The sequence below is a fragment of the Ranitomeya variabilis genome, chromosome 3 (assembly GCF_051348905.1).
Source record: "Ranitomeya variabilis isolate aRanVar5 chromosome 3, aRanVar5.hap1, whole genome shotgun sequence".
Classification (NCBI taxonomy): Eukaryota; Metazoa; Chordata; class Amphibia; order Anura; family Dendrobatidae; genus Ranitomeya; species Ranitomeya variabilis.
Window position 1 is genome coordinate 737,869,646 of NC_135234.1, and position 22,859 is coordinate 737,892,504.

The window sequence follows — 22,859 nt, forward strand, 5'->3', positions numbered from 1 at the left end:
CCATCTCCCAGGGCCTGTCTGCCACCAGCAGGGGGTAGAGTAGCCCAGCAAGCCATTGCCAGGGAGACCGATTCTTGGAGCAGGAGACACACGCCCGAATATAATCCCCGAGGTCACGAGCCATATGCGGCCACCAGTAGGTCCTCGCCAGAAGCTCAAATGTCCTCTTGGTCCCAAAATGTCCGCCCACCCTGGACGAATGAGCCCAAGAGAGAACCTCCGGTCGGAAATTAGATGGTACAAAAGTCTTGCCCCAGGGGCACAGACTCTAGCGAAACCGGAGCCATGGTTCTCAGGCTCTCAGAAAGGACAATAAGCCGAGGCTCCTCCTCCTCCTCTGATAACACTACGGAGCAGGAGAGAGTGTCTGCATGAATGTTCTTCTCCCCGGAGAGAAAATGGAGGGTGAAATGGAACAGGGACCATCTGGCCTGACGAGAAATTAGCCGCTGGGCTGTCTGTAAGTACACCAAATTTTTGTGATCTGTATAAACTTGGAAGGAAAAGCAAGCCCCCTCCAGGAGGTGTCTCCACTCCGAGAAAGCCAACTTCATAGCTAGCAACTCCCTGTCCCCGATGGAATAATTCCTCTCCGCTGGTGAGAAGGTCTTGGAAAAGAAGAAGCAAGGATGCTTCCAACCTTGAGCATCCTTTTGGAAGAGGACTGCTCTAGCACCAATGGACAAGGCATCCACCTCCATTATAAACGGCTTATCTACATCGGGGCGATGTAGGATGGGAGCGCTAGTGAAGTGTGACTTAATAGTGTGAAAGGCTTTGGAGACCTCCTCCGACCACAATTTGGGGTTTGCTCCCTTCTTGGTGAGGGCAACCAAGGGAGCTACCAGAGTTGAGAAGTGGGGAATGAACTGGCGATAGTAATTAATGAACCCTAAAAGTGCTGCACCGCTTTAAAAGAATGGGGTTCCTGCCAGTCCATCACAGCCTGTAGCTTGGCAGGATCCATAGCCAATCCCTGGGCAGAGATGATATTGCCCAGAAAAGGCAAGGACTCCTGCTCAAACACACACTTCTCCAACTTGGCATAGAGGGAGTTTGCCCGTAAGAGGTCGAAGACTTTGCAAACATCTTTCCGGTGGGAGTCAATATCTGGAGAGTAGATGAGAATATCATCCAGATAAACTACGACCGAGGTGGAAAGCATATCCCGGAAGATGTTGTTTACAAAGTCTTGGAAAATGGCTGGGGCATTATAAAGCCCGAAAATCATCACCAGATATTCATAGTGCCCACCCCTGGTGTTAAAAGCCATCTTTCAGATATCAGGGGTAGTGGGTACTTATTCTTAACAGTGATGGCGTTAAGACCCCTGTAATCTATACATGGACGTAGTTCTCTACTCTTCTTCTGCACGAAGAAGAACCCAGCCCCAGAAGGTCACAGTGACTTCCTAATGAATCCTCTTGCCAGATTATTTCAGATGTACTGGGACATTGCCTCTGTCTCCGGAAGAGATAACAGATAGACTAGACCCCGGGGAGGCTTTGTACCAGGCAAGAGGTCAATAGGACAGTCATAGGAGCAGTGAGGCGGAAGGGCCTCTGCAGCCCTTTTGGAGAACACATCGCATAGGGCCAATAGTGCTTGGGGAGAGAGGAAAGATCTGCGGGTACCTCAGTTGTAGCAACCTGAATGCACTCCCTCTGACATCTACCCTCACAGGATTTACTCCATCTCAGAATTCTCCCCGAGGACCACTCTATATGAGGAGAGTGGTACCGTAGCCAAGGTATCCCTAACAGGACCTCATCAATTCCCTCAGGAATGACTAGTAGAGAAATAATCTCCTGATGAGATGAAGACATGGAAAGAGTGAATGGAATGGATTGGTATGTAATCTGTGAGGGTAGTGTCGACTCATTTACCACTCGAACAGTCATAGGTTTGGCGAGCATCACCAGGGGTATTGCGTATCGTTGGGCGAAAGCAGATGACATAAAATTGCATTCCACCCCGGAGTCCATGCAAAGCTCTACCATAAGGTTGGATCGGCCTATGGTAATTGTCCCCTTGAAGAACAATTTGGAGGAAAACGTCGCCGTGTCTAGTGTACCTCCTCCGACTACCACTAGACGCTGATGTTTTCCCGATCGCTGAGAACACCTGGAGGCAAGGTGTCCTGACTTCCAGCAAACATGACAGACCTTAGGTGCACGAGTGGTCTGGGACTTAGATCCTGCTCGTGACACCTCCATGGCCTCATGTGACTCGGACGCCTGGACCGGAGATTCCAGAGGTTTTGGCGAAGGTGGGAGCCAGCCGAAAACTCTGCCTACACTGGGCTCGCTCCAACCTTCGCTCATTAAAACAAAGGTCAATGCGAGTTCATACTGCTATGAGCTCCTCCAGTGTGGCGGGAAGCTCCCTAGTGGCCAAAGCGTCCTTCATATGGTCAGCCAGCCCCCTCCAAAATACCGGGATGAGGGCTTTATCCCGCCACTCCAGCTCAGACGCTAAAGTCCAGAAGTGGATGGCAAAATGGCTGACCATGGACGAAGACTGAGTCAATGCCAGCAGTTGGAGAGCTGTATCATGGGTGACTCGAGGTCCTAAAAAGACCTGTTTCAAAGCGCTCAAAAACCGAGGAGCACTCTGCACCACATGATCATCGCTCTCCCACAGCGGCATAGCTCACTCAAATGCCCTGTCCAATAGAAGAGAAATAATGAATCCCACCTTTGCCCGCTCTGTGGGAAAACGTGCAGCCAGGAGCTCGAGGTGTATACCGCACTGGCTCATGAAACCTCTACATGATTTACTGTCACCAGAGTATTTCTCTGGCGGTGGGAGGTGGGATAAGGTCGGAAGAGGGGTGGCAGTGGTTAAAGTTGCTGCAGCCATGCTAGCAGCCTGAACAGCTATTGCAGTAACATCCACAGCTGAGGTTGCACGCTCGAGAGCCGTCAACCTGCCCTCCAGCTGCTGGATGTACCCCTGCAATCGCTGTTTATCTGCCATTACTTAGTCACACCCTGGCACTAGTATACTGTTAGGGCTAGCGGAACGCACCTAGTATAGATAGGTAGCTACAAGGTGCATTCGCAGCCGGAGTCCACTGTGCAGAGATATTTGCTGCAAAGTAACGGCGGATAACCTCTGAGCTCACACGTGGATTAAGCTTCACCCCGTGTGAACTGAAAGTGATCTCTGTTGACTCAGAGTTGCACTGTACACAAAACTATTGCCCTAACTAAGGGTTGTGCTTGCACTGGGACTCTTCTGTGCTAACTGCACACATGAAGGAACCAGATGCTAAGCCAAGGCTAATTGCCCCCCCTGATGCTAGCTAGATACAGTCCCAAAGCTACAGCCTCACACCACATACAGTGGGGCAAAAAAGTATTTAGTCATTCAGCAATAGTGCAAGTTCCACCACTTAAAAAGATGAGAGGCGTCTGTAATTTACATCATAGGTAGACCTCAACTATGGGAGACAAACTGAGACAAAAAAATCCAGAAAATCACATTGTCTGTTTTTTAATCATTTTATTTGCATATTATGGTGGAAAATAAGTATTTGGTCAGAAACAAAATTTCATCTCAATACTTTGTAATATATCCTTTGTTGGCAATGACAGAGGTCAAACGTTTTCTGTAAGTCTTCACAAGGTTGCCACACACTGTTGTTGGTATGTTGGCCCATTCCTCCATGCAGATCTCCTCTAGAGCAGTGATGTTTTTGGCTTTTCGCTTGGCAACACGGACTTTCAACTCCCTCCAAAGGTTTTCTATAGGGTTGAGATCTGGAGACTGGCTAGGCCACTCCAGGACCTTGAAATGCTTCTTACGAAGCCACTCCTTCGTTGCCCTGGCGGTGTGCTTTGGATCATTGTCATGTTGAAAGACCCAGCCACGTTTCATCTTCAATGCCCTTGCTGATGGAAGGAGGTTTGCACTCAAAATCTCACGATACATGGCCCCATTCATTCTTTCATGTACCCGGATCAGTCGTCCTGGCCCCTTTGCAGAGAAACAGCCCCAAAGCATGATGTTTCCACCACCATGCTTTACAGTAGGTATGGTGTTTGATGGATGCAACTCAGTATTCCTTTTCCTCCAAACATGACAAGTTGTGTTTCTACCAAACAGTTCCAGTTTGGTTTCATCAGACCATAGGACATTCTCCCAAAACTCCTCTGGATCATCCAAATGCTCTCTAGCAAACTTCAGACGGGCCCGGACATGTACTGGCTTAAGCAGTGGGACACGTCTGGCACTGCAGGATCTGAGTCCATGGTGGCGTAGTGTGTTACTTATGGTAGGCCTAGTTACATTGGTCCCAGCTCTCTGCAGTTCATTCACTAGGTCCCCCCGTGTGGTTCTGGGATTTTTGCTCACCGTTCTTGTGAACATTCTGACCCCACGGGGTGGGATTTTGCATGGAGCCCCAGATCGAGGGAGATTATCAGTGGTCTTGAATGTCTTCCATTTTCTAATTATTGCTCACACTGTTGATTTCTTCACTCCAAGCTGGTTGGCTATTGCAGATTCAGTCTTCCCAGCCTGGTGCAGGGCTACAATTTTGTTTCTGGTGTCCTTTGACAGCTCTTTGGTCTTCACCATAGTGGAGTTTGGAGTCAGACTGTTTGAGGGTGTGCACAGGTGTCTTTTTATACTGATAACAAGTTTAAACAGGTGCCATTACTACAGGTAATGAGTGGAGGAAAGAGGACACTCTTAAAGAAGAAGTTACAGGTCTGTGAGAGCCAGAAATCTTTATTGTTTGTTTCTGACCAAATACTTATTTTCCACCATAATATGCAAATAAAATGATAAAAAAACAGACAATGTGATTTTCTGGATTTTTATTTCTCAGTTTGTCTCCCATAGTTGAGGTCTACCTATGATGTAAATTACAGACGCCTCTCATCTTTTTAAGTGGTGGAACTTGCACTATTGCTGAATGACTAAATACTTTTTTGCCCCACTGTATGTACAGAGTGGTATAGTATCCACTGGCATAAGCCAAACACATTTGATACTAGCACATGGCCGTGTGGCCATGCGAACCTTATATAGTTGCAGCTCTTTCAGGATCTTCCTGGTGGACCAATTGGAGCTGCTACTGGACCTGAGCATGTGACCCCCGACCTCCAATGAGAGGTCCTCCCGTGGGCATGCTCAGTGCGTGAAAAGCAGGACTTAGTCCCAGAAAAGCCTGCTCGCCACTGACCAGTGCTAGCTACAAAGGCAGAGCCTGGAAAGGCAGCAGTAACCATTTGCACAGTATCAGGCTGAGCCAGATGCTGGGACCAATGTCTCCGCTGAGCAGGTTCCACTGCGGCTGGAGGAGAATGGAAGACTGCAGCAGACATGGTTCGAGATCCCCCCTGTGCAGTGGCGGGAACTCGACACGTAACACACCAAGACCTTGACTTAGCCAAGGGAGCTGTCATGAATCCCAATGGCTAGGGATAGCAAGGGACAAGCAAAGTAATACAAAATATCGGACGAGCTCTAGGGTGATGGAACCTGGGCTGACCGCTGCCCTACGCCTGACAAACGCAACTAGAGATAGCCAGGGAGCGTGCCTACATTGGTTCTAGACGCCACGCACCAGCCTAAGAGCTAACTAGTACTGCAGAGAAAATAAAGACCTCACTTGCCTCCAGAGGAATGAACCCCAAAAGGTATAGTTGCCCCCCACATGTATTGACGGTGAAATGAGAGGAAGGCACACACATAGAGATGATATATATAGGTTCAGCAAATTGAAGCCCGCTGTAAACTAGAAAGCAGAACGATACAAAAGGGGTCTGAGCGGTCAGCAAAAAACCCTAATCAAAAAACCATCCTGAGATTACAAGAACCCATGTGCCAACTCATGGCACATGGGGAGAACCTCAGTCCACTAGAGCTACCAGCTAGCATAGAGACATAATAAGCAAGCTGGACAAAAAAACCAACAACTGAAAATCAGCACTTAGCTTATCCTGAAAGATCTGGGAGCAGGTAGGCAGGAACCAAACAGAGCACATCTGAATACATTGATAGCCGGCAAGGGAATGACAGAAAGGCCAGGTAAAATAGGAAACACCCAGCCTCTGATGGACAGGTGGAAACCAAAGGCCGCAACCCACCAAAGTCACCCAGTACCAGCAGTAACCACCAGAGGGAGCCCACAAACAGAATCCACAACAGGGAGCCACATAAGAAAAAACAACATTATTATAAATTCAAATGGTTGGTGAAGAGTAGGCCCTGCTATAGATTTTGCATTGTGCCCAGAAGCCTGAGTACACATACATTTGTAAGATTCCCAGCAAATAGTCCAGAACTTACCGACATATTAGGGTTGATTTCACATTTGAGATCAACTCTAATAATAATCTTGCGGGTAATACTATAAAGAATTGAGACAGTTTAGTGATGGGTCGGCTGGTTGGACAGGGTTGAATTAAGTTCTTGCATATTATATCAGTATAAATAAACTTGCTCTGTGTCTATGAAACCTAACTCATTTATATGCTAATAAGCATTCCCTCTACTTGTAGCCTGATTTGCATAAAACAGCCGCTTCTCACCATCTCAAAACTCCTCGTCTTACGTGGACAGATCTTTGGCTGATATCCCATTATACTCAAGATGTCCAGGATTTGACTTTGTATTCATTGATTAGATGTTCTAGTTTCAAAGGATTTTTTCTTTGTCTCTGCACTGAGTTAGAAATTGGTGTTTAATTGCAGCAACTTAGCCTAAAAGACCTGAAACATGTTAGATTAAAATCGATATCGGTGGGATTGTCCAACAGTCCAATGTGTATGCGGTATTCACCAAACTGGAGAGTACGATAGGTAGCAGGATTCAGCATATCAGGTTTCCAATGGCCAATCCACTACCAGACAATCTCTGACAAAGAATGCAAGAGCTTTCAGCCATATTGAGCATTCCTGTGTATGGTGGACTCTCAAGAGATAGCAATTGGCCGAAAGAACATTTGGCCAACAGCTATCTCCTGTGTATCGGGCGCTTTATACCTCATACCCACTGCTGGTGTATGTTATACGGATCTGTAATCCAAAGCGCATGGAGGAGTCAACACAATGAGTAGCCAAAATCAACCTTCGGTGGGCAATTATATCTTAAGACTTTATTCCCAAGCCTTTATAAAGGACAAAATGATAAAAAAGGCAAAATATAAAATGCATTCACACTAATGTTGGAATAATTAGCAAATAAAATGTAAAGTACAAGCAGTGGTATCCCAACTTGGAAAACAATGTGCATTGCCAAAAAGTTTGGTCTCCAGTGAGAAAATGTCTGTCTGACAAAAAATTCCTAAGGAATTCCCAAAGTTGGACCTCTGGTGATCATTTCATCATCACAGCATCTCCTTATTTGAACAGGCTGTCCCTTTAATCCATAGACTGAACCAGTCATCCAGACCAGAAAATGTGTTTTGTAGCCTTTGTTATGGAGGGTTTCTGAGACTTTAGCATTCATGACCTATCTTTAGAATACATCATTAATATTAGATCTGACTCTTGGAATTCCCATCGATCAGCTGATTATAGGTACCATAGTGCATCAGAAGTGACACAGCTCCATACATTGTAGGGTGGCTCTAAATGGTACTACAAGTTTTCTCCTATATAAGAGAATGAGGGAGAGCTTGCAGCGCCATTCTGGCACCTCCAGTGCTTTATGGTATTTTTAGTTTGCAGATCAATGGGCGCTGGGAGTCCCAGCTATTTGCACACCTTTTCTTACTTTAGCTCATGAATATTAAAATTCCCCCAAAAAAATAATTAGAGCAAATAGGAAATGTGATACATTTCCTCCTTTGAAAACCATACAGGTTGGAATACCATTTATAACTAGTGAAGAGCGAGTGTACTCATTGCTCGGGTTTTCCCGAGCTCGCTTGGGTGACCTCCGAGTATTTGTTAGTGTTTGGAGATAAAGTTTTCATCTCGACAGCTGAATGATTTACAGCTATTAGCCAGCTTGATTGCATGTAGGGATTCTCTAGCAACCAGGCAACCCCCACATGTACTCAGCCTGGCTAGTAGCTGTAAATCATTCAGCTGAGGCGATGAAAACTTAATCTCCGAACACTAACAAATACTTGGAGGTCACCCGACCGAGCCCAGGAAAACCCGAGCAACAAGTATACTCGCTCACCACTATTTATAACTGGAAGAACTGAGAGGTCATACAATTGTAATGGTAAACGGCACATAAAAGCTTGACAACTCTTAACAGGGGTTCCACCGACACACTTTGCTCAAGCAACTCCACTTAGTAGGTCCCAGGCGAAAGCTGACCTTCACTCTGCAACCCCTGTACTGTAACTTGGACTTACAAGGTCTCCTAGGTTAATTTCAAAAAGTGGCTGCTGGCTGGTGGAGCAAGCTGGCAAAACAAACTTGACAGCCCTGGTCAAAACCAGAGAGCGCAGATAAAGGACAAAGAAAGATCAGGAATTCAAAGCCAGTAGAAACGAGTCAGAGGCAGAATTATCGGAGAAACGGAGGGTTAAGACAGTCTAAAGCAAGAAAAGGATATCAATTAAGATAGGTTAACAAACCAGATTGTCACCAGAAATAAACGAGAGTCAGTATATACTCAAAACTGATAATGCCCAGCAAACTAATGGGAGTTTAAATGGGGTGTGGCGCCTCACGAAGCTAACAGCAGAAGACTCAGACTACCTGACTGGTACAAGTCCCAGCTTCATCAATGAGCTTGACTGGACCATGGTAGCCTTCCTCAGCACCATCCAGATTAAGTGCAGTGACAAAGGCAGAGGTTGTAGTAGCAGGTTCAGACAAAGGTGTTACAACAGAACTACATGAACTACATGAACATAAATATGTGAATGCAGCACCATCTTCTGTCTTTTCAAGATAATCCCCCTCCATCATCATACGCCTTCAATTGTTGCGTACTCCAGCACATCAATCGTGAGATTATGTTTTATGTTATTATGGAACTCTATATTATTATTCATACTATTATAATTATTATTATGTTTCTCATAATTTTTCTGTATTATTTTAATATTTTCTTGAAATAAACTTTGGAGTTAGAGTTTGGAATAAATTATATCCGAAAAGATATTATTAATACATCTGTATCTTATGTGGCTTGTGATTTGGATAAAGATTTAATGATTTAATTAATCCCAGCTCCTTCCAATCAAAATCGTTGAGTCTCGGTGGCAGAGAATTGTAACTTATAATATTATGTCGGATTACATACAGCTATGCATGTGAGTAGGAGTCGGAGAAGATTAACATGCAAAGTTACATTATAGAATAGCATTCCTGGCGCCCCGTTAACAACATTAGATATCAGGTCATTAGGTTGGCACCTCCTGAGGAGTTTAATCAGGGAATGGATTAAAAGCTGCAGCAATGAGTCATGAATCCAATGTTCTGATTACGACTATTGTTCTTCCCGTTCTGTCTTTATGTATTTAATTTCCACCTATTATTATGAGTTCCCAGATAAGGCAGAATCTTGTTAACAGAAATTATACAGGTTCTGATAAAGTAATAATAGTGTAAAAGACGCCTCCTCATCACGTACACTGGGTTTTTTTTGCATGCTGTGGAGCAGACTTATTAAACATATGTTAAATTAGTGGTAAGAAAGAACCCCTTAAAATTGCATTAACTAATTGGGGTCACTAATTGGGACTAGGGGCACTTAGAAGTGGTTTATCCTTTTCTATTGTACAGTAGACTATGACAGCTAATATTCTTCATTGTAAACCACAAGAAATATCAATTCTTAGCATAAAACTGACATAAGGTTATGTGCTCTTGGCGCCATTTTAATGCGGATTGTGCCTGAAATCCTACAAAAAAAGCCCCTCATAAAATGAACATAGTGCACAGTAATGTCAAAATGACGCTGTTTTGAACGTGTTCCATCTCATGTCACTTATTTTAACTTATTCATCATTTAAAAGAAATAAGTTAATTTTTCGGATGACTCCCACTTGGAAGCCGACAACACTCTATATTTCATGGTATGAAGAGAAAGAACGATGGCAAATGTGAAGCCACCAGAGGAAGTGTTAGTATTGTGATTGACAGCTCAGCTGTCCAATCTGGCTGGGTCTGTTAGATATCCTCCATGTCATCCATTCTGGTAATTACAGGGCTATTTAGCACTCTGACAACTGTCAGACCTTAGCCAACTATAGCTTTGCTCATGTGCTGTGTCTGCTGTGTTTGGAGTTGTATTCTGATTTCCGTTGCTGACCTTGGATTTACCTTTGACCATCTGTTTATCTTGAACCTCTACCTTCCTGATACTCTGACCTCAGACTGTTACCTTTAGGCTATATGTGCACGTTGAGAATTTGCTTGTAGAAATTTCTGCAAGGTTTCTGCATCTCTTGGCAGGAAAAATGCTGCGGCAAAAATGTGCGTTTTTGCCGCATTTTTGCGTGCGTTTTTGTACAGCAATGAAGGCTTTTTTTGAGCTAAATAAAGATATTTAAAACCACCTTTTTCATGCTGATGCAGTGGCATCAGGGTAATGGTATTAGGGCTTGGTGTCTGCAGCTGTCATCAACACCTAGCCCTAGACACCTTCTTTACTAAGACGGTAAGTGAACATAAATACACACATAAACAAACACACACAAACCTAGACACACATTGTCATCAGCCTATGTAGGAGTGTTAGCAGAACAAACATACATATGCTCTAACAAAACAGCCACTGTTAATTTTAAAGAAAAAAAAATGAAAAAAAAAAATTGCATGGGCCCCTCCATAATTTTAATAACCAGCAGAGAGAAAGCCGACAGCTGTGGGCTGATGTTAATATTCTGGGAAGGATCAATAGTCATAAAGGTTCCCTTGCTATTAATATCAGCGAAGAGCTGTTTGCTTAGCCTTTACTGGCTAGTTTATAGGGGGACCCCCGAAAAAATTGACACAGCGTCCCACTATAAAACATAACCAGCAAAGGCTAGGCAGACAGGTGCGGACTGATACTAACAGCCTAGGAAGGGGCCATGGATATTGGCCCCATTCTAGACAAAACATATTAGCCCTTAGCTGCCCAAGAAAAGGCACATCTATAAGATGTGCCAAATCTGGCTCTTTGCATCACTTTTCCTACTTGCCCTGTAGCGGTGGCAAGTGGGGCTCATATTTGTGGGGTTGATGTCACCTGTGTATTGTCCGGAGACATCAAGCCCACAGGTTAGTAATGGAGAAGCATATAAAACGCCTATCCATTAGTAACCCCATAGTGATATTGTATAAAAAAACACACACCCAGAATAAAGTCCTTTATTTGAAATAATGACACAGACTCCTTTTAATGAATCTTAATTAAACTATACTCACAGAATATCTAATCCACCAAGCCAACATCTCTCCCAAAAAAAATAAAATAATAAACCGCAATATTCCTAACCTGTCTGCAGGGAAGGTAATCCATAATGTCCCACGAAGATCCTGATGACTTTGAGAGTCATCAGGAGAGCTTTTGTTGTGGATTTGACTGACTCAATTGAAGTCAACGGGTGAAAAACGCTGCAGAAACACAAAGAATTGACATGCTGCAGAAAAAAATGCACTGCAAATACTCAAAGGAAATTTACTGATCATGTGCACAACACTTCAGGATTGTCCTTGAATTAGCTTGCATAAGGATTCTAAAGCATTGTGGCCCATTTCTGTAGGGAAAAAATGCCGCAAAAACACATGGAAAACACACTGTGTGCACACAACCCTAGGCTGCTTTCACACTTGCGTTTGGCTGGTCAGTGTATGGCTGCGTACAGTACATCCTCCATTAAGCACCGCCTACGCTCCGCCTACTTCCGCATACATCCTGCGTCATGTTGCGTACCTATCTTTAACATTGTGTATGCAGGGACATGCGTTGCATGCGGCTGTGTCCGCATGCGGCGTTTTGACGTGCCCGCCGACTACACGGGAATGCAAAAAGTTGAGTTCCTGTGCAGTCGGCGGGCACATCAAAATGCCGCATGCAGATGCATACGCATACAACGCATGTCCCAGCATACCCAATGTTAAAGATAGGTATGAAACACGATGCAGGATGCATGCGGAAGTAAGCGGAGCGTAGGCGATGGTTAATGGAGGATGTACGCAGCCATACTCAGACCAGCCAAATACAAGTGTGTACTTAGCCTTACTCTGCTTTTGTCTTTTCCCTTTGCCTATTAGGAGACCTCTTGGTAATGAACCCGAACCTCTTGACTTGGAAAGTCCGTGAGCAGTGACTAGCGACAAACTGAGTATGAGTAAATGGTTTGAAAACTTTGCAAAAACCCTTTATAGATATATAATAGAGAGATAGATGGATGGATCGATCGATCGATAGATAGACATCTAATTTCTCAACACCAGGACACATTATGGAAAATTACACAATATAGTGCCTTGTATGTTGACCTAATTTTATAGCTAATAACCCAATAAATAAATAAAACAAATGAAAACAAACTTCCATTGTCGTCCAAAGCCTATGGAACCTCGTTCTGATGCTCCATAGGCTTTAGCAGCAGCCACTTCCAGCTCATGCTGCGCTCCGCGAGACCAGGCAAACTGTGAGGAGCAGTAACGTTGCTGACATCACCACTCTTCACAGTTGCTGGGCCTCGCGGAGCACAGGACAAGGATGGCACATGGATGCCACATGGATGAGCACAAGACACAGACGACAGATGGACGCCACCAGGATGAGCACAGGACGCGGATGACGTATGACGTATGGATGCCTCCCGGGTGAGCGCAGGAGACAGACAGCACATGGATGCCACATGGATGAACGCAGGACACGGATCACACATGGATGAGACACATGAACACACATCACATGAACACGCTACATTGATAACACCAGTACTGGTTTTCCAGTACCGGTATCAACGGTACGTATGAAAGGGGGCCTAACCCAAATTCATAATGTCACAGAAGCATGTCAGGTTGCCATGGCAACTCGAGGGTTACGACCGCAGCTTGAGGAGGATGCAGCACTTGGCGCCGGATCAAGCAGATGTGAGTAACATTTTTCCTATATAGTTTTAATTGCAGAATATAGAATTTATTTTTTGTTAAAATTATTTTTTTTGTCCAGTATTGTTTTTTTTTTTTACTGTATAAATTGTCAGAATTTCCATCCAGATCTACACAAAAGTTAACGTGAAGATTTATTTCTCTCCATTGGATGCCATGGTGCTTTGAAAAAAGTGACTACACGGATCAGTTTTCTAATCTTCAGACGCAGTCATTTGATTAATCAGATCTTGTTGGATTTCAGTAAAGGACATTTCTTCTATCAAACATCTGGGAACAATAGAGAATAAAGAATAAAACACAACTAGAAAGCGAGTTTTTTCTTTTTTCTATAGGTTCATACCCCTCACAACATTGACTGTTCTGTTTTTCTCCACATCTAAGAAGTATCTTAATTCATTTTCTTATCATCGTATAATAATAGCCTCAGAGCTCCATGGTATCGATAAGGATTCCTAAACCGTGCTCCGCAGATTATGCAGTTTAATCTCATTACACGAGTGTTATCTTTTTACAAAACGATAACTTCAAATGACACAGATAACTGATAATGAATCTGCGGCTGAGAACAACCTTACCGAAAAAAGTAGTTTTGTTTCATTTTTATTTGTTTTTTTTTCTTCTTTAAAACTGCAGAAACACTCTGTAACGCATTGTCACATCTTTAAAATGTGTTTCTAGTCAAGTAAAAAAAATAAATCTGTTGATTCCAGCTTCAAAAAGAAAACTTTCCTAACAAAACTTGTGTTCTGATTCCATTTTATTGTCAAATGTAAAAGTTTCAGCATTTTCGTGCTGCTATTTTCTTTATATATTTACAGTAGTATGTTGATTTATGTGTGGATAGAAAGCACCAAATATTCTGCATAGACATCGGTGCAACGTTGTTTCTGCCTGTAGAGGGAGTTTGCTACATATTGGCCACATCCCGGCTACATACCGGCTACAGATTGGTTACATGTCGACTACATATGGCTACATATTGGCTACATACCACCACATAGCGGCTACAACCCGGCCACATACCGGCCACATCCTGGCTACCTACTGGCTACATACCTGCCACATCCCAGCTACATACTGGCTACATCCCAGCCACATACCGAGCACATCCTGGCTACGTACCGGCTACATACCAGCCACATCCCAGCTACATGCTTGCTACATACCGGCTACATCCCAGCCAGATAACCGCCATATCCTGGCTATGTACTGGCTACATCCTGGCTATATACTTGCCACATTCCGGCTAAATACCTGCCACATTCCAGCTACATACTGGCTACATCCCAGCCACATACCGAGCACATCCTGGCTACGTACCGGCTACATACCAGCCACATCCCAGCTACATGCTTGCTACATACCGGCTACATCCCAGCCAGATACCCGCCATATCCTGGCTATGTACTGGCTACATCCTGGCTATATACTTGCCACATTCCGGCCACATCCCGGCTACATCACAGCCATCATATTATATAGCACTGTGTACTTACAGTTGCTCATTTTGCCTTTTTACCCAGACAATTCTTCTCTTTTCCATTTGGTCTTTGACATCACGTCATTAAAAACTGACTAGCTGAATCCTTCTAAGCTCTACGTAGAAACAGGAGGGCTCTTTCCCCTAAATAAGTCATGAGTCATTGCGAAAGTCCCTGGGAGGAGCGAGCAACTGGGTCAGGAGTTGGAAAGAGGAGGGAAAAAAAGCTTCCTGTTTCTACATAGAGCAGAAAAATGAGAAGAATTATCTTGGTAGAAAGGCAAAATGATCAATTGTAAGTACACAGTGCTATATAATATGATGACTGCAATATATTAAGAGCATAAAAACTTCAACAGGAGTTCTTCATTAAGGAGGACCTGCCACCACTCACCAGGTCAAAAATTGAAAGTTTTTTCTCTTATTTTATTCTTGCTGCTCCCTTGAATATTCCACATTTTTATTTTATAAAATCCTCCATCCGGTTCTAGCGAGCGATATGGGACATTTTTTAAAGTGCTCTCAATTTTCTAGCTTCTATAATCTATTATATAAATTAATTAATCTGATTTAATTGAAGGCGGTGCTGATCACAGGACAATTATGCAGTGTAAAGCCGAAAACATGCGCCGCTACATCTGTTGGTATAAGCGGAATGTATAGGTGCACTTTCATACTGTGGCCACTAACAGACAAATAGTGGCCACAGATTGAATTGTTTTTATTCAGGGTTTTGTCTGTTAATGTTCACAGGTAGTGATGAGCAAGTATACTTGAGATTTCCCGAGCACGCTCGTGTGGTCTCCAAGTATTTCAGCGTGCTCGGGGATTTAGTTTCTGTCTCTGTAGCTGCATGATTTGCGACTGCTAGACAGCTTGAATACATGTGAGGATTTCCTAACAAACAGACAATCCCCACATGTATTCAGGCTGTCTAGCAGCTGCAAATAATGCAGCTACGGCGACAGAAACTAAATTTCCGAGCACGCTGAAATACTCAGAGCTCACCCGAGCATGCTCGGGAAATCTCGAGAAACGAATATACTCACTCATCACTAGTCACAGGGTAAATGGACTTCATGCTGCAATCAACTGTGTTCTGTGCAGGAGTACAGGGGTAAATATCGAAAGTCCCTGCAGTGCCTCCACAGGGGAAATGAAGTATTACACGGTGCCTATCGAAATGATTGAGCTTGTGTGTAATGCATGGATATTGTGGGTCCTCCAGAGCGACAGATGCTCTTTGTAACCACTCGCCACTATGTATAATGAAGGAGATTCGTTAATGGGGGACCCTCAGAAATCCATAAATGGCTATAGAAAAATACATCATATTTGCTGAATTATCCATTTATTTAAATGTGTTAAAGAGATATAATGAAAAAATGGGAGGTAAACTGCAGTTCCCAAGAATGGCCACTAAATGATGTAGTGAGCTGTAGTTTTCTGGCTTTGTACACTTTGGGACCTGCTGTCATCTGATCAATGGAGGTGCGAGATGTCAGACTGATCTGATATGGATGACTTATTCCACAGATGGATCATTTATATAAAAATTCTGTTTAACCCTTTAACATTTGTACTTTCCTTTTTCACATGTTTCCTATATATAACATTACATGCCAATTTATTTGCAGATCTTGGCAATTTCAGTGGCCGTGTACGAAGTGCCGTCTCCGTCAGGGAAGGACAAGGAGTGGTTCTTATGTGTTCTCCCCCTCATCACTCACCAGGTAATATGCATGTCATGGTTCTTATTATTAGCTGTATAATCGTTGTCATTTCGTCAGGTCTAGAAGGCCACATGAAATAATATTCCTATATTTTCAAAGCTTTTAGTTGCTTTCCATGTGTCGAAGCCCTGAAATAAACCTGTATAGCTCCATTAGACTGTGCCAGAAATAACTTGGTTGGAAGGAGAAGGATACTTTAAATATACAGTAATTCTATGGTACAGTAATTGCACGCCTCGCAGAATGGCCGAAAATGCTTTTTCTGTTCAGAAACAACATAGTTCTCTATGGAAATATCTGGAGAAATAATGTATAAAGTGGAGGTGATCGTATTGGTTGCACACGGATTTTGATCATCGGCAATATTAATATACTGTCATTATATTGGGCTGTGCTCACAGTGACTTTCAATGTTGGCAGTTTCATTAGTTTCAACGACAACTGGACAGACCCCATAATAAATAATAATGGGAACTTTAATGTACAAATTCACACAGCGTTTCCAATTTTATAAGAGCCTATTAATATAAATGCGGTTTCAAATTATTTGCTATGAGGGCTCTTTCACACGTCGATATAAAACACACACGGAAAAAGCTAGTGCCGGTGTCAACAGTGTTTTCCAACAGTATGTAATCATTGTTTTCCATCAGTGTGTAATCAGTGTTTTCCATCAGTGTGTAATCAGTGTTTTCTCTCAGAATTTTATCCGTTTGTTGGTTTTTACCATCAGTATGTCATCAGCGTTTTCCAACAGTATGTAATCAGTGTTTTCTATCAGTGTGTCATCAGTGTTTTCCATCAGTGTGTCATCAGTGTTTTCCATCAGTATTTATCAGTGTTTTCCATCAGTATTTTATCCGTGTGTCTGTTTTTACCATCAGTGTGTCATCAGTGTTTTCCATCAGTGTGTCATCTGTATATCTGTTTAAGGCCCGGGTCACACTGGCGATGAATACGGACGAGTGCTATGTGATAAAACATCGCATAGCACTCGGACCGCTGTTAATCTACGGGGCAGCTCCCATCACCGTTTTTCATGACTGCGCACTCCAAGATGGGACCTCCGAGATACCAGGCCTCTCTCCTACCCCCTGATCCCTATACCCCGTAACTATTAATACCCCCCAAAATTAAAACACGACAATTATTTCTTTTTGGATAATTTGGCCACAGCGGCCATTTTATTAATAACAAACATAAACAACCATTTATACATTTGCATAAAACCTTGAGGGGAGGGTTCTTGGAGCTAATAAATCTGGCACCTAATAGGCAAAAGCCCAAAACCAACATGAAAAAACCCTTCTTTACCCTCAGCCGTAACCACCAGCTCGAGGGCACCATGTAACCCGTTTACCGGGCAAACCAACCCCAAAGCTCCCGAGGTAAAATCCCCGTCCAGAGCCAGTAAACCAAAGCCAGATCAACCCCATGAAACCAACTCCAAGAACCCCGCCCCCGCCAACCACGAGCAGCACTGAACACCTCAGGCTCGCGAGTGCCCCACCACCGCCATGGCCCTCTCTACCCCTTCTTGAATTGCCAACAACCAGAAATCCAGACCAATATCGTTCAAATGAACGCCATCACTCCTCCAATAATTTCCAACACCAGCTTCCAACTCAAAGTGGCGAACCGCCACCCCCCCATTGCGAGAAACAAAACTCGCCACAGCCCTGTTTAACTTAACCCGGGCCCTATTGATACCCTTCATAGAGCGTACCGCCCTCCACGTTTTCCTGGGCACTATGTCAGACCACACTGTAACCATGCCTGGGAAGGATACCCACAAACGTAAAAAATCATACCGTATATCCCGAATTAATTCTCTCACCGGCTTAGAACCCAAATCATTACCACCCAAATGTACCACTACAATATCCGGGGAACGATCCAAACTAACCGATCTGGAAAACTCGGTCAAAAACCCTCGCCACGACATGCCCCGAAAACCCAACCATCGGACCACCACCACCGCCCTCTGAAATCCCAATTGCCTACCATCTTGTCTAACATCGGCACGAATCGCCCCCCAATGCACAAAAGAATGTCCGAAAATCCACGCCAGAAGTGGGGTCCGACCTGCAAAACACAACGATAATTAATACCCCCACAGAATCAATTCCGCACATAAGATAAATAACGATTCGACGACCACCTACCAATACGACGAATAACCTCCGGACCCAGCCCCAAACCAGCCGCCTCAGATGCTGCCCCAATTCGAAATGAATGCGTCCCGAATGACTAGGGATCCAGGCCTAAAATTGTCAACGCTTGTCTCAAAACTGCCGTAAACTGGAACCGCGATAAAAATTCACCCTGACGGTGCCGCAAAAGTGGGCCAGACGTATCTGGACCCAAACCCCAATAATCCTCCAAACACCGAAAGGGGCACATCGCCCCCCCAATCACTTTTCCTAACACCACACGTCTTCCTTTTCCAAACTGATCGGTCTTTGACCGCCGAATCCAAAAGGCAACCCCACCTGACCAAAATTCAATATCCTCCGCAAACAAACCCCCAGCCGCAAACCTGCTAGGGGAAACCAACTCCCCTATTCTCAACGCCCCAAAAAAGGCCAACGAAAATGCCAATCAAAACAAAACAGCCTCATAGTCAGAACCACAAACTTCCCCCAATGCTACTCCCAGACGCTCCAACATCCCGAAAGATATGGGCCGTCGAGTATCGCAAGTTGAAAAACCCCTCCTAAAACCTTTTAATGCCTGCCGAATCAAGAAATCCTTAGTGACATCGACGGAACCCTGGAGCCTAAAACCAAAAGCAACACCAGCTATAAATTTGTTCAATTTTGACACTGACCAACCCCATTCCTCCGCCGATCCAATCAAAAGCAAAATAGCCATCACCCTGTCATCATCCGATTCAACTGAACCCAACTGTTCCAACCACCCTACCCACAAATGCCAAGACGCCTCATAACCTGACCACGTCCTTGCGGACACTGAAGACTGTATCAGCCGACCTCCTCGTCCGCAACAATCCGCCACAAATGAGAAGGGCATGTCGTTCCGGCATCTTCCGCTTCTGGAGTCAACTCCCGGAAACGTTCCCACTGTAAACGAGACAGAGCATCGGCTATAGAATTTTGAATGCCGGGAACATGTACAGCCGAAATCCATGCATTCAACTCCAAGCACCGCAAAACTAACTCCCTAACCAATTTTATTACCGGAGGAGATGATGACGACAGACTATTTATCACTGACACCACACTCGAATTGTCGCAATGAAAACGTATCCGCCTGTCCTTAAAAATACTGCCCCAAATGAACACCGAAACAACAATTGGAAACAGCTCCAACAACGCCAAATTTTTTGTAAAACCCGCTTCACGCCACCAATCAGGCCATTCCCCAACACTCCACTTTCCGGCACAATAAGCCCCGTATCCGACACTACCAGCCGCATCCGTAAAAATTTCACAATCAAAAGCGTTCAAATCCTCCTGTTGAATCAGGGCCCTACCGTTATATTTTTCCAGGAAATGCCTCCATACCGCCAAATCCTCTCTGTGCTCTTTGTTCAAGCGTACAAAATGATGTGCTGAACGCACTCCAGCCGTAGCCCTTGATAATCTCCTGCAAAATATCCTGCCCATCGGCATAATACGGCACGCAAAGTTCAACCGCCCCAACAGAGACTGAAGCTCTTTTAACGTAACCTTGCGCAACTTCTCGCATCTCAACACCTCTTGCTTTAAAGCCAACAGCTTCTCCTCAGGCAAGCGACACTCCATCTTCTCCGAGTCAATGAGAATGCCTAAAAAACTCAACACCGTAACAGGTCCCTCTGTTTTATCACGCGCTAAGGGGACACCAAAGTGTCCTGCCACCCACTCCATCGCGGCCAACAGATTACCGCACAACAAAGAATCCGCGGGGCCCACAAACAAAAAATCGTCTAAATAATGAATAACAGACGGAACCTGAGAAACATCCCGAACAACCCACTCCAAAAAAGTACTAAAAGCTTCAAACAGCGAGCAAGAAATTAAACAACCCATAGGCAAACACCTATCCAAATAAAACCCCCCGTTCCAAAAACACCCTAACAGCGGGAAACTGTCGGGATGAACCGGAAGTAGACGGAAAGCCGACTCAACATCAGTCTTAGCCATTAGTGCACCCTTGCCATACCTACGAACCCACTGCACCGCAGCGTCAAAGGAGGTATAAACCACAGAGCAAAGCTCCTCCGCTATCCCGTCATTAACTGACTGGCCCTTTGGATAAGACAGATGCTGAATAAGGCGAAACTTATTAGGCTCTTTTTTTGGAACAACCCCCAGAGGCGAAACAACCACCCCCTCCACAGGTAAATCGCTAAACGGACCCGCCATGCGCCCTAACTCAACTTCCTTTGCCAACTTTGCCGTAACCACATCTGCCTGAAGGTTAGCCGACCTCAAATTCTTTTTTGAAAAGGGGATAGCATGAGACAGATGAGGAATCCTAAAACCCTCCGAAAAACCATCCCACAACAATGTAGCCTTTTCTCTATCAGGATACCTATTTAGATAAGGGGCCATCTTTTGAACCTTCACCGGTGTCACCCCCATGACCGCCTCCCACTGCTGGTTTGCCTCTTGCTTTTTTAAAACACTTGGCCACTCCACGTGAGGCCCCTCCACAGTGGGAACAGACATGCTTGAACTTGCATGTACTGCCGTATTTGCATTGGCCATCATTAAACTGCCAACACGTCCCTGTTTTGTCCTTAACCCCTTGTGACCCCTGTCCCCCACTTCCTTGCCCTGACTGCTGACCGCTACTCCCTTCTCCCCCATGAAAGGGCTGCCCAAACCGCGTCGGAGCCATCACCTTTAACCACAAACCTATGTCTTTCTGCTCCCATTTTATCTCGGGTCTAATCGCCTTCCTTTGTCGGAACTGCTCATCATAGCGTAACCACGCCTGGCCTCCGTACGCCCTGTATGCTTCCCCTATCGCATCAACATAGCAAAACAAACCTGCACAATTCTCCGGAAACTTTTCGCCTATGACACCTGCCAAAATGAAAAAGGCCTGCTGCCAATTCGCAAACGTCTGCGGTATCAATCGCCAACGCCTCTTCTCCTCCTCCTCCTTCTTGCTGTCCTCCTTCTTACCCTTATCCAGATTGAACTTCTCCAGGGGCAACAGGGAGAAAATCTCTATGTATTCGTCTTTCCATATTTTCTCCTTTACCTCTTTCTTCAAATGGGCCCCCAATGGCCCCTCAAAACACACGTAAACCTCCCCCTTGGCTCTATCATCCAACTTAATCCTGTCCCCTTTATCCTTGTCGGTCTGTACCGACACCGACACCCCTGCCGCCAACACCTGCTCACTATCCCTACCATATCCGACTACCACTCCCGAACCCGTACCTGAAGCCGGCAACCAAGCACCTAACGGGGGCGACCGCACACTATCCCGGCCCTCCCCGTCCAATCTCCTCAAAATCTGGGACATACCCGCCAAGAGTTCCCTGACTCCGGGACCCCCCCGGTGCTAGGCCCCCCACTCCCTGCCAAAGCAACCCCCCCATACCAACTATCCCCAGCCCGAGCACCACTATCCCCCCCACAACAGAATTATTCTCATACTCACTAAGCTGCGCGGGTGCTGTGTCCCCGCCAGCCGTGCGATCACCGAACTCCCGCGGGTCGCTCCTGGAACCGGAATCCTCCACGCCGCTGTGTTGCTCCAGGCCCGCGCCCCTGGCCTCCTCGTCACCAGGGGGGACCGGAGCAGGCGAACTGGAACTCTCCCTGGACCTTCTGGGTGACCTGGACCCGGCGGCTGCCAGCCCGACTCCTGACCTATCTTCTTGCTGGGCTCTGCCACGAGCCCCAGCCGCTGCCAATGTTCGCCCCCGCCGTGCTGGGCCAGGCTGTGGTGTTGCGGTCCGCCTGCCCATTGCTCTGCCTCTCGTCGCGCCGCCCCTGCCGGGCCCCCGGGGTGATTCCAACCCGGAGGTACCCGCCGCCGCTCCGCTGGTCCTCACTTGCCCCACCACCGCTCCTTGCCCTCTGCTTCTTGTCGCCGGTGACGCCGCCGGCGCCGCAGACACCGCCGCTGCACGCCGGGTATCGCTCCTGCTGGGCGCCGCCATGTTGGATCCACGACCCGGAACTCCTGCAGTCACTTCCGGTGCGGCGTGTGTGTCCCTCTGGGCCTGCGCCGCCGCTGCTCCCGTCCGACGTCCAGCGCCAGCAGCGCCGGCCTGTGGATTCCTACCGGAGGGCGTGCCGGGGAGGGTAGGTGACCGCCGGCCCGCACCCTCCGCAGGGTCCCGGGAGGGGCTCCGTGGCCGGCGGTTGCCGCGCCGTCCCAGCTCCGGTGACAGGCGCTCCGGGGGATGGGTCCTCCTGGATCTGGTCCCCTGGGCACCCGGACTGCCCAGTAATGACGCCAGCTGGTCCTCCAGCCAGCCTCCACGCCGCGATCTCGCCATCTCCCGCAGCTGCCCAAGGATCTCATCGACGGAGGCCATCCTGCACGTCTTCACAGGTCAGATATCTAACAGTAATGGCCCCCTTTCCCGCACTTTCCTATAGCCCGCCCCATAACTCTAGCCACCCCCCTACTCCT

The 22,859-nt window shown here is 45.8% G+C and overlaps 1 protein-coding gene across 2 annotated transcripts in view; it reads left to right on the forward strand.

The window, feature by feature from the left end:
- CNTN5 (contactin 5) overlaps window positions 1–22,859 on the forward strand; it is a 2,016,448-nt gene that overhangs the window by 1,310,686 nt on the left and 682,903 nt on the right. For both annotated transcript variants that reach the window (XM_077298468.1, XM_077298469.1), the window contains one exon: window positions 16,158–16,253. In XM_077298468.1, coding sequence (XP_077154583.1) covers window positions 16,158–16,253 — 96 coding nt within the window. The remainder of the gene's footprint in view (window positions 1–16,157; window positions 16,254–22,859) is intronic.